The sequence below is a fragment of the Suncus etruscus genome, chromosome 6 (genome assembly GCF_024139225.1).
Source record: "Suncus etruscus isolate mSunEtr1 chromosome 6, mSunEtr1.pri.cur, whole genome shotgun sequence".
Taxonomy (NCBI): domain Eukaryota; kingdom Metazoa; phylum Chordata; class Mammalia; order Eulipotyphla; family Soricidae; genus Suncus; species Suncus etruscus.
Genome location: NC_064853.1, coordinates 11,758,823 through 11,773,514, shown reverse-complemented (window position 1 = coordinate 11,773,514; position 14,692 = coordinate 11,758,823). Strand labels below are relative to the sequence as shown.

The following is a 14,692-nucleotide window of genomic DNA, read 5'->3' as shown; positions in this document are numbered from 1 at the left end:
CTATCCAGTCCCCAAACCACCACCAGGAGTAATTCATGAGTTCAGAGTCAGGAGTAACCCCTAACTATCATAGATTGTAACCCTAAGACCAAAAATAAATATATATATGTTAATTAAATCATTATATATAGAGAACAAGAGGAGGGAGATAGTGAGGGTTATGTGTTTAAGAAAGAATCGGACTTCTCCAGAGAGAGACCAAAGTTGAGTTTTGTCATAAAGGAAAGAAATTACACAATCAGGTTTCAAGATTTGGGTGAATCCCAGGATGGAGGAATATTGTAAAAGTCCCTTCTTAAAAGGAGGAAAGTCGTTTTCTCTCTCAGGAGAGATGGCTTACATTTCCCATGGTTATTTGATTAGAGAGAAATAAGTGAGACAGACTAAATGGCCCTTCTCCCCTACCCTCATTCCCCAAAGTGAAAAACAATCCTATGCCATTAACTTCAGTTATTTTGGGTTTGATTTGTGGTTTTGATCTTAAGTCCACACCTGCTGGTGTTGAGGTCCTTCCCAGCAGTGCTGGAGGACTGTGATATTAATGATATTCACCTCTCATCTCACCTACAAGCTCAGAGTCAAATAATATTCAGTTCTCCTCTGATTTCCCTTTCATTAACAGCGTTTCTGGGGTGGGAACCAGGGAGAGGGGGAAAGGGTAATTTCTTCTTAGATTTTCATTGGTGTAGCAAGAATGATTCGTTTTTCCTAATAGATGCCCATTTCTTTCTGTTGCAGTGGTTCACCAGATAGAGATGGAATTGTAAGTATTTAAATGACCATGTTTTCATAGGTTTGCACTTTCCTATTTGCTGTTTAAATTGCTTAAAATAATATTTCTTCCTCCCACCCTATAGGGGGGAAAATAGCTTACATGACTTTTTGAACTTTTCTCGGTTTCATTTTTTTTTTCTGGAATAATGACAAGGGACACATGCAGTCTTGGTCAAGTTAAACTTATTTATTGCATTCATCTATACCCCTGCTTTAGTGTAAATGAGCAAAACCATCATCCAAATCTGGGAGGTGGGAGCAGGAGGGTCAAAAGCCAGACCATCCCAGTAGGGGCAGCTACCGGCAATGGTTATTTCATTTCCAATTTAATGATATAAAAGCTCATTATGTGAGGATGCTCTTTCTCCAGCAGTGGCCACAAAGTCATAATGGGTCTGAGATCCAATAAAATTGAAGGACGCTTTTCCCCTTTTCGAGCTGAGCTGCAGATACATTTTCGATATTAAATTCAAAAGTAGGGAATGGTCTTGAAACCACTTATGCCTAAATTTACAGCCTGAAAGAGGAAAATGGGCCCTCCGGGTTTACTTTAACAGTTACCGAGTTTTCTTGCTGGCCGTCAGATATCTTGCCTTTTAAAGAAGTCCGAGATGCCAGACTTAGATGTACCCAGCTTTTATTTATGGGAGTCCAAACCAACTCTTAAAATGACTTCCTTCAAATTTAAATCAGATGTCTATTCAGAAGGTTCAAAGAAACAGCTGTTATAGGAGGGGGGGGGAAGTACTCATACTAGGCTCACTGGGCCAGAATGGGAACGAAAATAATCTGGAGGTTAAAAATATTTTTAATCAGTCTTTATAATATCAAACCTAAATGGGGAAATTGCAGTTATGACGAGAGCTTCCCCGCCAAACACTTGACTCAGGGCTCAGCTTCGGGGTGCCTTTTGCATTCATGTAGTTCTCACCGTGAAATGTTAAGAAATTAGACGGAAATTGATCAGACATTGGGTAACACTATAATCAAGACTCTATTCAGCAGGGGAAAAAAAAGACCCAGAAGACTCAGCTTCTTCTCACCTTTTGCTTCTGGCTCAGAGCCCTCTCCTTAACTCTGTCTCAGGTACTCTCTGCTTCCATGTCCTCTCTTGGCTTCTGTCTCAGTCCCCTCCCCAGTTCCTCTTGTCCTCTCCATTCTGATTGGAAAGGCTCAGTTCATCTGTGCTTTCTCTCCCTGCTCTCCCAGGCTGGATTCTCCTTCCTGCTTCTCTCCCTCTGCCACCCTCAAGCTTGTCCTTCTTCCTCAAAACCCTCTCTCCCCCTTGCTCATTGTCTGTGAGACTCGTTGCTACCTCAGTGTTCTCTGCCCTTTTAGCTATCATTAGCTTTAATTTCTAGGAGAAAAATTCACACCACCATCACCCCCATTCACTCTCCACACACACATTCCTGGCCCATGATTGGGACGGCAGCTGGCATGTTGCAGAAACTCTGAACCTGCGTGGTCTGAGGTCCTTAGCTAGTCTCCCATCCCCCAAATCTGGTCTTTGTGTCTGAGTTTCAAAGTGCTTATCTCTGATGTCATCTTAAGTCACATGTCATTGAGGACTGGAGTGATATAGCACAGTAGTAGGGTGTTTGCCTTGCACGTGACAAGCCTGTCAGGAGCAATTTCTGAGCTCAGAGCCAGGAGTAACTTCTGATCGCCACCCAGTGTGTCCCCAAAACAAAACAAAACAAACAAACAAAAACAAATCACGTGTCAATACTTAGAAGTAGTTTTTCTGTTATTTAACTGAAAGTGCATAAATATGGTGAACATTAGGGAAGAGGAATGATTTCTCTTTAATCATGCAGACCTGTTTAAAAAGGTTACATTCTGAAAAAATTCATGTCCACAGCAGCAAAGTGGGTGCCATTTGTAGATAATTGGAAATTACTACTTTGTGGCTTATCTTGCTATTGGACATGTCTTTCAATTTTTGCCCATTCATTACAGCCAGCTGATTTTCAGAACTACTTATCTTGTCAGTGCCTATGGGCCAGCATGTCTGTTTGCATGGAGTCCTTGGAGATTGTCTTTTCAAATACAGACTGATTTCTTTCAGATAATGTACCCACAGATCCATCGTATGTGGCTCTTTTCATTTCTAAATGATCATCTTTAAAATGTCTAGAGTTTTAATGGACAGTTTCACCAATGCAATGCCACAAATTGTGAAGGTGCTTTGCCCATCTCTGGTTTATAATCAACTTTTCTAGTTCCAAGGCCAGTTTTGTGCAGGGCCAGTATCATAGCCAATGAGGTTTATCCAGGGTGTGATTATTGCTAATCAAGTTCCCAAGGCCACACACTAGACTTAACAACAAACTAGGCTTGACCTACTTAAGGTCACTTTCTTCACTTCCACACAGCCCATCTTTGCTGACAGTGCTCTGAGTATTAGTCCATAGTCTGTGGCAAGGATGGAAGCATGCTGGTGGATTTGCCTTGCTTTCCACTGGCTGAATGCACCTATCTTAGCAGAGTTGTCTCTCATGATGTCCGTGGCCTCAGGTGACAGTGTGTGATTGTGTATTCTAACCCAGAGGCAAACTCATTTGTTCAGGATGCACTTTCAGATTACCATCCATGCAGAGAAAGGCAGGAATTTGGTAGGAAATGAGGGTCCCAGCCACTGCTGGGAGCTGTTCCTCTCTGCTCCTCTGCAAAAGGTGTTCAGAAAAGGACTCCAATGTAGAGTTGTCACCTGTTCTTGCTATGGGTGTTGACCCAAAGAAGATTTTTAGCCCAGTGAAGTATAGTACAAGGAGACGTTTCACACTCTAACTAGAAATGTAACTAACCTAATTCAGTCTCTTTAGTGTAGCCTGGTGTCTCTTCTCTTCTTGTAAATGAAGTACTGGCAGAATGGGGAATAAATCTACCTAATCCCCAGTACCCAGGAAGTGTCTTCTGCCTCCTACCTTTCTTCTTCCCATCCAGCCATGCTGGCCTGCTGAATAGAGCCTTGTTATGAGCCCCAAAGTCTCCTCTTCGCTGATGTAAACCTGCCAAGATGGGCAGGCCCTACAAATTTGACCTAGAAATTGTTTCTTCTATGGTATGTTTGCTGATGCCATGTGATTCTTATGTGTCTCAAAGAACAAACAGATTCTTTAACAACTTTTTTCTACATGAAAACAATCAATTCCAGCAGCCCAGCCCTCATGAACCACCCTACAATAGCAAAGCAGAGTGTGCGCGTGAAGGAGGAAAAAAAGTTTCGGTAAGGAACCAGATTTTAGTTTAAAATTTGCAAGGGGTTGTAGAAACAGTGAGTAAATTCCCAGTTTGAAGTGTGAGACAATAGGAGTAAACTTTTTCTTGGATGTTTCCAACTTGCTGGGGCCCCATTTTTTTAGTCAACAGTACAGACTCTATGATACTGATTGATAAATACACCTCTAAAGAATTATATCACATAAAATACATGGATTTAATGTGTCTTACAGTAGAGGGATCAGATTTTTTTAAAAGAATCTGATATCTACTTTTTAAAAACTTTGGCTATAATAGACTTACCATAGTATAAACTGAATAGCCATTTGTTAGAATATTATTTAAGTAACACCAAAATTCAAGAGAAACTTGGCCTATGGGTAACAACGTCTAGACCAACAGTTATAGAATAAAACAAAACTTGTATGGGCCCAACCTATAAAACCACTCTAGCTATGTTATCCAACATAGTGATTGTGCATGGTTATTTAAAATGCACTTATTGAATTGTCACATTTCAAGCAGTCTAGAACTTTTATGGCTGGTGGCTGCCATCCTGGCCAGTACGCAAACTGAGTACTTCCATCTACATAGGATTCTATTATACAGTGCTGTTTAATTGGATTGTCTACAAAGATAGTCAAGTTTACTCCCATGGTAAGAGTTTATATTTAGGACATACAACCTGAGTCTTTAATATGTTTCTCCCAAGGAACACTGCATGATCATGAACTGAACTGGGAAAAAGAGGAGACTTTTAAGTAGAAATTGAAAACCTTAAAATTTATTAATTGAATATAATTGTTACTAAATTTAATGGGGCCCACTATATAATCTGAGTATGAGATAATAAACATGACAAAAGTAAAGTATCTAGAATATAATTTAACATTGTTGTGAGTCTCAGTGGTCTGTGAATAACTATTATATACTTGAGTTACAAAATATATTTCAGGAAAGACAAAGATATATAATACAGGAGGCATGGCACTTGCGTTGTATGCAGGTGGCCTGACTTTGATCACCAGAATCCCATATTGTCTTCATAATCCATAAAGGAGTCATCCTTGAGCAGAGAGTCAGAAGTAAGCCCAAATCAAAATAAATATAGATTTATTTAAAATGTTTCTGCCAGACTTTTAGAAAATAGAAAAATAAAAGAATAATTCATTCTAACTGCAGGGAGAAAAATCTGTCTGTGAGTTGGTGAACAGCCAATACAGCCAAATTTTTCAATATTTCCCCACTAGATTCTTTGGCTGTTCAATTTTCCAATGGAAGAAAAAAATCAATGAAGCTATTACCTTCCCTATGACCGTTACAAACTGTATCTTATTTAAGTGGTCAGACTAAGAGGATTATTACTTTCTGGAAGTTGACCAGAAGAATTTCATCCAAGCTCAAAGCCTAACTTCAACGTGATGATTTTGGTTGTGAAATCAAATAGCTTTCAAGACTTTCTTAACATGGATGAAGCCAAATTGCTCATTTCTCTACTAAATCTCTGTGTGTATGTGTTGTTTTGAATATCTGCCCCCAAAGAATTTATTGTTATAATTTGTTGTTTCTGGTTGGCATTTCTGTTTTGAATGCTCTTGTTTTTAACATAATTTTTTCATATGTTTTGCTTTCTTCTCAATCGTCTGCTGGTTTCCATGGAAACTGGGAAATTTTCACTCAGTCAAAATCTAGACAATTCAAAAGCATTTTTTATCCTTAATGTTGTATATATATATATATATATATATATATATATATATATATATGTTGTCAGGAGAGAGCAATACATATACACAGTAGTTTATTCATTTGAGCATATCTGCTATTTTAATTTCATAGATTTTAATGACAGAGATTGTTATGGAAGCAAATTGCAGAACATGAAAAAAATCTGAATTCCGAAGTTTACTTTCACTTAGTTTTTCAACAAAAAACTTTGTATTGAATAGGCTATTTAAAACTCAAAGGCATATTAATAGAAATAAGTTGATGACAAAATTTACAAGTTTAGGTCTGAAAATCAAGTTAATTTAATTTCACGTGATTAAAAATTAAGTTTGTATATTAAATTCATTGTATATGTTTTTTAGAAGAATTTGAATAATTTGGCAGTGAAGACATTAGTACAGGACACATTTTGAAGAAAGTAAATTACTTAATGGACCATAGCCTCAACAGTATATTTATAGCTCAAACAGGTGCAAACCTGATTTAACAGGTTTTTAAAGCAAACTTAGATGAAAGTAGAACAAATATCTCTGACATATTGAACCTAGTTCAATAATGGTAATTTTGTGGGAAAGGTAAAATGAGGGAGTCTGAATACATCATCTTTGTTAGAAGTAGAACCAAGAAATGGGGCATGAGCCTTCAGTTTCTAGGTCAGGTTTATGGAAGTGTGTCATAGTTCTTGTATGTGATAGTTCTTGTATGCAAATCTCATGCAGTGATTATGAATAGGAAAAAATTGATTTTCAGGTGATACTACATGCATACATAAAAGCATCATTTCATACATATGTTGACTTGGGTGTTAACTGTTCAAGCTCTAGTTCAAGTGACCTTTATTTGTGGTTGCAAAATTAGAGATCCTGTCCGCAAGCCTAATAAGTCACTATTTGATGGATACCTGATACCTGTCATTGCTTATTGACATACGTGGCTCTATGTTCCAAATGTAGGAATGTTGTTGAATAGTCTCCATTACCAACCTGATTTGTATTTTTTCCCTTTGCTCACAAAGAGTTGAAAATACTATCAGTTTTTATTTAGATGGCCACTTATCCTTTCTCCAGCACTTATAGTCATGCATCATGGCAGTTCTAGGGTTTAAATGATAATCCTCAGAGAGAACTGCTGATATCCATTGTCTTGCAATAACACATTGGAGACAGAGGACAGATGGAGGGTAGAAATTTAAATCAATATTTTAATCATTTCATAGTTTAAACTGACTTCATCTGAATATCAATACCATTTTGAATAGTTAAGAGCTCAATTAGCTCATTTTTTATAGTCTTTTTAGAGTTTCTTTATAGTCTATAAAATTTTCTATATCATCTTTTAAAAGGGTAGTAATAGGGCCAGAGTGATAGAACAGCAGTGAGGCATTTGCCTTTGCATGTGCCCAACAAAGGACAGACCCAGGTTTGACTAAAGGCATCCCATATGGTCCCCAGAGCCTACCAAGAATGACTTCTGAGAGAGCAGGGCCAGGAGTAACTCCTGAGAGCCACCAGGTGTGACCCCAAAGATAAAAATAAAATAAAAGGGTAGTAATAAAAAGTTGCTTTATGTTAAAAAAGCTAAAGATTAGTTAGTGACTTGAATAAATACTGGTTGAATATTTTGTGATGTGCTTGTTGTACTAGATGTTAGTTGTGTTAGATGATATTAGTTGTACATGAGAGCAACATTAAAGTTAACATGTTTCTATGATAGACAGACAGACAGGCAGGGAGACAGACAGACAGACAGGGAGACAGACAGGCAGGGAGACAGACAGACAGACAGACAGACAGACAGACAGACAGACAGAGAGAGAGAGAGAGAGAGAGATAGATAGATAGATAGATAGATAGATAGATAGATAGATAGATAGATAGATAGATAGATAGATAGATAGATAGATAGATAGATGACAGATATTCTCTGAAGTCATAGGGGATCAAATTATAATGTATGTGTTGCTAATTATTTATTACTATAATAAAATATGGATAGTTTATTGCTGATATCCCTATGCTTAGACGTCCTGCAATCTCTTGTGAGCTAAATTTGTAAGCTCTTTATACACTGTGTCACGGAAGGTCAACTTACTGTTCAGTTCATCAGTGTGGTTTCTTATTAGACTGCTTTTAATTGTCTTTCCGGTGCTGGATTTTGATAGCTCTTACTAAATGCAGATAAGAGTTAAGTGCTGTTTGTTCCTTTTTATTTCATTCTAGTGTTTCTCTTCTAAATTTATTTTCAAATTTATTACAGAAGAAAAGCAACGGGGCACCAAATGGATTTTATGCCGAAATTGATTGGGAAAGATATGTGAGTATCAGAAGGTTGTTTTCTTTATTACATATTTTCACAGTTTAAAAATTAATTGAGGCATTTTTCTACTTATAATAAAATATAAAGTAATTGAGACACTCTCCATTCCATTAGAAAGTGTCTGGCTCACTTAGGATAAAAAGAACTAGTAAAACTCACTAGTCTTGAGCATTGAGCTGGTATAGAGATTAAGGAATTCACCTTGCATTGAGCTGACCCCGGTTAAAAATCTAGTTTCATTCCAAGCACTGTATCTAGTTCCTTGAGTAACAACAGGAATGTTCTCTGAGCACAGAGCCAAAAGTAAGCGCTAAGCACAGCAGAGACATGCCTACTACAACTCCCCCCAAAAAGCACCCCTAAAGTCTGTTTGATCTGGGTTCAAGACCTAGTCCCCATACACATCTGTTGGGGGGCTCAGGATAGTTACTTTTCGACCAGCAAAAATGAAGTCTTTATAGCCTGATTGCAATGAATCAATGAACAAAGTATTTGTAATATACTTTTAGTTCCTTGCCTACCTTATACTGTGTTTTAAAAAGTTACCTTTACATTTTAAAAATAAACTGCAGATTTTTTGTCCTGTTTCTATTTCTTTCTTTTTTCTTTTCTTATTTATTTATTTATTTATTTTGGTTTATAGGTCACACCCGGTGGCACTCAGGAGTTACTCCTGACTCTATGCTCAGAAATCACTCCTGGCAGGCTCGGGGGACCCTATGGGATGCTGGGATTCGAACCACCATCCTTCTGCATGCAAGGCAAATGCCTCACCTCCATGCTATCTCTCCAGCCACCCTGTTTCTATTTCTAAGAAATATTTGAGATTCATAACAAGTTTCTTAATCTCTGACTTTTGACGTCATAATGTCATCAAGTATTCATTTAGAATACTTGAACAAAAAATAATTTACAAACTGAGAAGTCAAAACGTGATTTTTTTTTCCTAGTTGGTCTAGCATCTGGGAAATTCTTGAATAAGATGGCAGAAGACTTGGCATAGGGTGGGTGTATGGTTCAGAGTACACTTTCTAGTTTTAGTCAAACTTCCTAGCTATAACCTCACTGGAATCTCTTTAAGAAGGGCACTAATCTGGAGCCAGAGCAATAGTACAACTGTAGGGTGTTTGCCTTGCACGCAGCTGACCCAGGAAGGACCTGGGTTCCATCCTCAGCGTCCCATATGGTCCCCTAAGCCAGGAGAAATTTCTGAGCTCAGAGCCAGGAGTAATCCCAGAGTGTTAGCAGTTGTGGCCCAAAAACCAAAAACCCAAAGAAAACGGGGGGCACTAATCTGAATCAGGAAAGCTACACCCTTGGAACCTAATCACATCCAGAAGACCTGTCTAATAATACTCATATGTGAGGTTTGAATATTACCCAAAACACAAAACTAGAATGGCCTTTTGATAAAAAAATTTTCTTATCTTAGGTGGCAATCAGTAGTTTCTTAATAAGAAGTGAGAATCCCAGCTGAGAACTAAACTGTCTTCACAATGCCCCCAGTAACTGATTAATGTCACCACCACACACTTTAGCAACTTCTGTCAAAATCACCCCTGGGGTTTTCATCATGTAAAATAGTATATTTGCACCAAAAATAATATTTTATTATATTATGAAGGTCCACATTCACAGACCCTGTAAAGTTCTTTGCAATTATCCTTTAGGTGATTTTTTTGCTTAATCTTATCTTTCTTAAAAGTTAAACTTGAGGGACCAAAGATAGAGGACAGTGGGTCAGGCACTTGCTTTGTACAAGGCTGACCTGGGTTCAATTCCTGGTACCCCATATGATCCTCCAAGCTCAACAAGAGTGATTCTTGTGCATTGACAGATATCACCCCAAAACAAAACTCAAGATCTAAAATGTTTACATATTTGTTAATTAATTAATATTTATTTATTTATTCATGGGGTTTGAGCCACACCCAGCTGCATTCAGGGGTTACTAGCTCTACACTCAGAAATCACTCCTGAAAGGCTTGGGGGACCATATGGGATGCCAGGGATCAAACCTGAGTCAGCCTACCCCCTGTTTTATTGCTCCAACCCCTAATATTTTATTTTTATAATAAGAATACTTTTCTTTATTGAATAGGCTCTGCTTCTGTCAGTCATGTTATTAAATGCTATTGAACTTTTGCCACTTATAAAGATCAATACTGGGGCTGGAAGAATAGTATAACAGGCAGGGTACTTGTTTACATAATGTGGCTGATGCAGGTCTGATTCCTGGCACTCCACATTGACTCACATCCCACCAGAATCTCTGAGTACAGATCCAAGAGTAAGCTCTGAGAATATTTAGGTGTGACCCCCAAAACTAAATCAGAACTGAACAAAACAAAAGATAAGTACTAGAGGCCGGAGAGATAGCAAAGTGGTGTTTGCCTTGCAAACAGCCAACCCAGAACCTAAGGTGGTTGGTTCGAATCCTGGTGTCGAATCCTGTCCCCCATGCCTGCCAGGAGCTATTTCTGAGCAGTTAGCCAGGAGTAATCCCTGAGAACCACTGGGTGTGCCCCCCCCCCCAAAAAAAAAGATAAATGCTATATTATCTGCAATTTAGAAAAAAAGAAAACTGAAGTTTGAAGAGGTTAAATTATGCATGTTTTCCACCCCTACATTCTAAAACCTGCTATCCTGTCTGACTCATTACCCGGTCCTCAAATATTAGTTTCTCAGAAATGTGCTTTAAAAATATGTTTTACATGTCAATTCCTTAGATCATATGGCCACTGTATTTTACCCCTAATTAAAAGTTTTCACAAATAATGTTACAAGTAAAGTTAATAGAAATTGATAAAATAATACCTGTTCTCCAATTTAACTTTTTTTTTTTTTTTGGCTTTTTTGGCCACACCCATTTGATGCTCAGGAGTTACTCTAGCTCAGTGATCAGAAATTGCCCCTGGCTTGGGGGGACCATATGGAACTCCGGGGGATCGAACCACAAGGCAGACACCTTACCTCTAGTACCACCTCTCTGGCCCCAAATTTAACTTTTTTTAACTTTTAACTTAGACTTTTTTTATACTTTAGTTTTTGCTGCACACAAAAGTAAGATCGGCTAAATAAGCATGGTGATTGTAAAAACAAATGATTTGTAATCCACTTTGGTCAAAATAAAAATTATTAATAAAAAATTGCCTATCAAGTAGTAGGTAGTACTTCCTATCTAGAACATAAATCCTATACTGTTATGTCTGGTCAGCTCCTGATTCTTAAATAAAGGATCATTTCCTGCAAATTTGTTTTAAAAAAGCAAAACTACCAGGACACATAGGAATTACTATGATTTTTTAAATGCTTATTCTAAGCAATGTGGTTTACAAAACTGTTATTGGCATGATTACATACATAAAAATTCCAATACCACATCCCCCACCATAATGTCCTTTTCTCTTGCCATATTCCCACAGTCCACCCCATCCATCCCCTCTTCTCTCGGATGGTGAGTTTCCTTGTGAAACCAGTCTTCAGTTTCTGTTTCCTTTATGCATCTATTTTCCCTCATGCCAGTTTTCTTTTTATCCCACATCTGAGAGAGATCATTTTGTGTCTGTCTGTCTCTCTTCTTCTGGCTAACTACACTCAACATGATACACTCCAGATCCATCCCAGCAGCTGCAAATAGCATGATTTCATCTTTTCTTATTATTCTAATAGTACAATAAAAAACAATTTCTGGAAATAATTAGGTTATTTTTTTAATTTTCCCTCATCAATGATTCCCAAACAATGAGGCAACCATGATCTCTTGGCACACAGGTGGCCCTGGGGTTAAGTTCATGTCCTCACACTTCCCCTGGGCTCTTTCTAAATCATGAGTTATCTTTTAGGCACTTTCTCACTGGGGATCCCAACTAGCAGCATTTTTAAGGTATATCATGGCATCTATAAAGACCTTGACATGAGAAAGTTATTTTCAAATGAAAAAATTTAACCATGGGAAGAAGTTCTCTAAAGGTTGATGGGAGATCTACTTAGAAAATTTCAACACTAGAATGATAAGGGTTACACCAAGGACTGGACTTTGTATGTTATGAGAAACTGGTGATAGTTCCTTAGCACTTCAATATACTTGTATTAAGAAAAAAGTAACTGGTTACTAAAAAAAAGAGGGGAACTCATAATTTGCTCACTCGAAATGCCTTTTCTATGGTGTTCAATTCCTTTTCATGGCATTTCTATTGTTACAAAAACTCCAAAATTTCTCTTCAACTCTTCTTTGCTTCCAGGCCTCTAACCACAAAGTCAGAAGGACCATCCTTGAACTTTTCCCTTATTTTCTCTCTGAGACATAGATTTGTATTGTCTCAAACCTAAGATCAAGAGCCAGAGTTGCCATTGGAGAGGTTTATTTTCATGAGAAATAGCAATCTGGTTTCCTTTAGTGCCTTTCTTGGTGAAGGAATCTATCCATCTTCATATGGTTCTTAGAAAGATCCAAGGAAATGAGGCATGAATTATCCTGCTTACTAGAAGGCAGCAACTCAAATGTAATGATATTGCCAGTCATGCTAACTTTCCTTACCTATTAAGTCTCCCACCCCCACCAAAATAATGTTAACTTAGGTCTTATTGCAATCAGTTCTGCCCAAATATGCCAGAAGAACCTCCAGGATTTGAGATTAGAAATCTTGGGGTCTTCTAAAACTTTACTGTTCCTGATTTTTTTTTAACCTGTGATCAATCTATTACCAAAAACTAAAAATTTGTCCTCCAAATGTTCTTGATATCCTTCCTACCATCAACTTGGCCCATCTCTTATGCAAATATCTTAAATTCATTGCCTTTATCCAGTTTTTTCTACTACCAAGCTATAATAAGTCTTACCTCAAAAACACCACAAGATATATTTTGTAGCTTGTCCTACCCAAATTCATAGCTGCAGTAGCTGTCTCAAGCAAATCTTCCTCCAGCTTAGGAGCACACCAAGGTTTTATTTTTCCTATTTCCCACCATATAGCTCCTTCTCTGATCTAACTTTATTGGTTGTTACCTTTCCCTTTTCCCATCTCAAAATCAAATCCCCTTTAACCTTTCCCTGTGCCCTGAAAGGAACACATTCTTCACAGGCTGAAATCTCATCCAAATCTCTTCTCCCTGAAAACTCTTATTACTCATATTTTCTGTTTTGAATTTTCTCTACCAAAGTACTTTTTAATTTTTCAAGGACAAATGCTTTGTATCCCCTCACAATTGTTGCCTAGCATAATTCTTGACTTCTTGTAAATGCGTGACAAATTCTCTTGGAAATTTATTTTTGTCATTGGCTGTTACCACTTTTTATTTTCAATAGAAAGTGCTCAGCAATCACTTCTCCAAGTGAAAAATCTAGCAGCCTAAAGTAAGAGATAGAACTATATCTTTAAGTAGAAGGTTCTAGAAGGGAAAGTGACTCATTGCTTCAACTTGATCAGCATAACCATCACTTAATATCTTGCTTATATTTTGTAGAACTCACCTGAGCTGGATGAAGAAGGCTACAGTATCAGACCAGAGGAACCTGGCTATATCCTTTATTGGCATTTTTAGATTTTTAGAATTATATTTATTTCATTTTTGGTTAATTTGAAAAGGCATTGAAATAACCCTAAGCTTTGCAATTCCTGTTGCTTCTAATATTAGAGATAAAAAAAATAAAACAGAAGAACAGCCTGAAAACTACTGGTTAGCAAGCATTTAGCCTGAAAAAAAGAGAAAATGGAAGAAAGGGTGAAATATGGATATTGGAGAGCATCTGCTTAAACCTGATATGACAGTGTTGTTGACAGATCTCACTGTTCTCTCCCCACACATGATGTCTGGGCAGAGCAGGTCACATTCTCAGGCACTTGAATCTCCTCCCCAGTAGTCCTTCAAGTGTCTCTCCTTTTTGCATATAACCTGTGTTCAAAGCAGGACCCCACTTAGAACTAATTTCAGGCAAAATGGAAACAGTTCTCATCACTGCTGCTTACAATTCCCCATCCACAATTATGTTCTAATGGCAGTGAATAATTTCTATTTTGTTGATTTCCCCTTTGATTTTTGTTGGACTTCTCTGCCATCCCTGAATAGACTAGCAATGTTGCTCTGTTTTTTTTTTGTTTGTTTGTTTGTTTTTATGTGTTCCCTCTTCTGTTCATCCCTCTTCTGTTCATGATCTCCCAGGCATGTTTCTTTAACTGTGTTCTACCTACCAAAGGAAAGCACTTTTATTCCTCCAGTGAATCTGAAGAGGAGGAAGAATCACACAAGAAATTCAACATCAAGATTAAGCCATTGCAATCTAAAGATGTTCTTAAGAATGCAGCAACAGTAGATGAACTCAAGGCATCCATCGGCAACATTGCCTTATCCCCTTCCCCAGTGGTGAGTTGGGACTTGCCTCCAGGCCATTGATGGGGTTGGAAGAGCTGGTGTCTGTCCATCCATCTGAAGTGAATCAGATGTTTGTGTTTGGACCCTGTTTTCTGATGCTATAACATGCCAAAACATGTTCTAGAAAATTGTATGTTTTATGTTACATTTTTTAAGCTTTTCAAATGGAAAAGAGATGCTCATTTCTTTTCCAATTTTCTTGTAAGCATTTTTAATTTTTTTGTTGTTGATTGGGGTTCTAAAAAGTTTATTGAGGTACTTTAATTTCCAATAAGGT

At 37.6% G+C, this 14,692-nt stretch overlaps 1 protein-coding gene across 1 annotated transcript in view; it reads left to right on the top strand.

The window, feature by feature from the left end:
• SGIP1 (SH3GL interacting endocytic adaptor 1) overlaps positions 1–14,692 on the top strand; it is a 216,755-nt gene that overhangs the window by 102,807 nt on the left and 99,256 nt on the right. Inside the window, exons 3-7 of the mRNA XM_049774428.1 lie at positions 739–763; positions 3,935–4,006; positions 7,984–8,040; positions 13,510–13,564; positions 14,231–14,406. Of these exons, the coding sequence (XP_049630385.1) occupies positions 739–763; positions 3,935–4,006; positions 7,984–8,040; positions 13,510–13,564; positions 14,231–14,406 (385 nt within the window). The remainder of the gene's footprint in view (positions 1–738; positions 764–3,934; positions 4,007–7,983; positions 8,041–13,509; positions 13,565–14,230; positions 14,407–14,692) is intronic.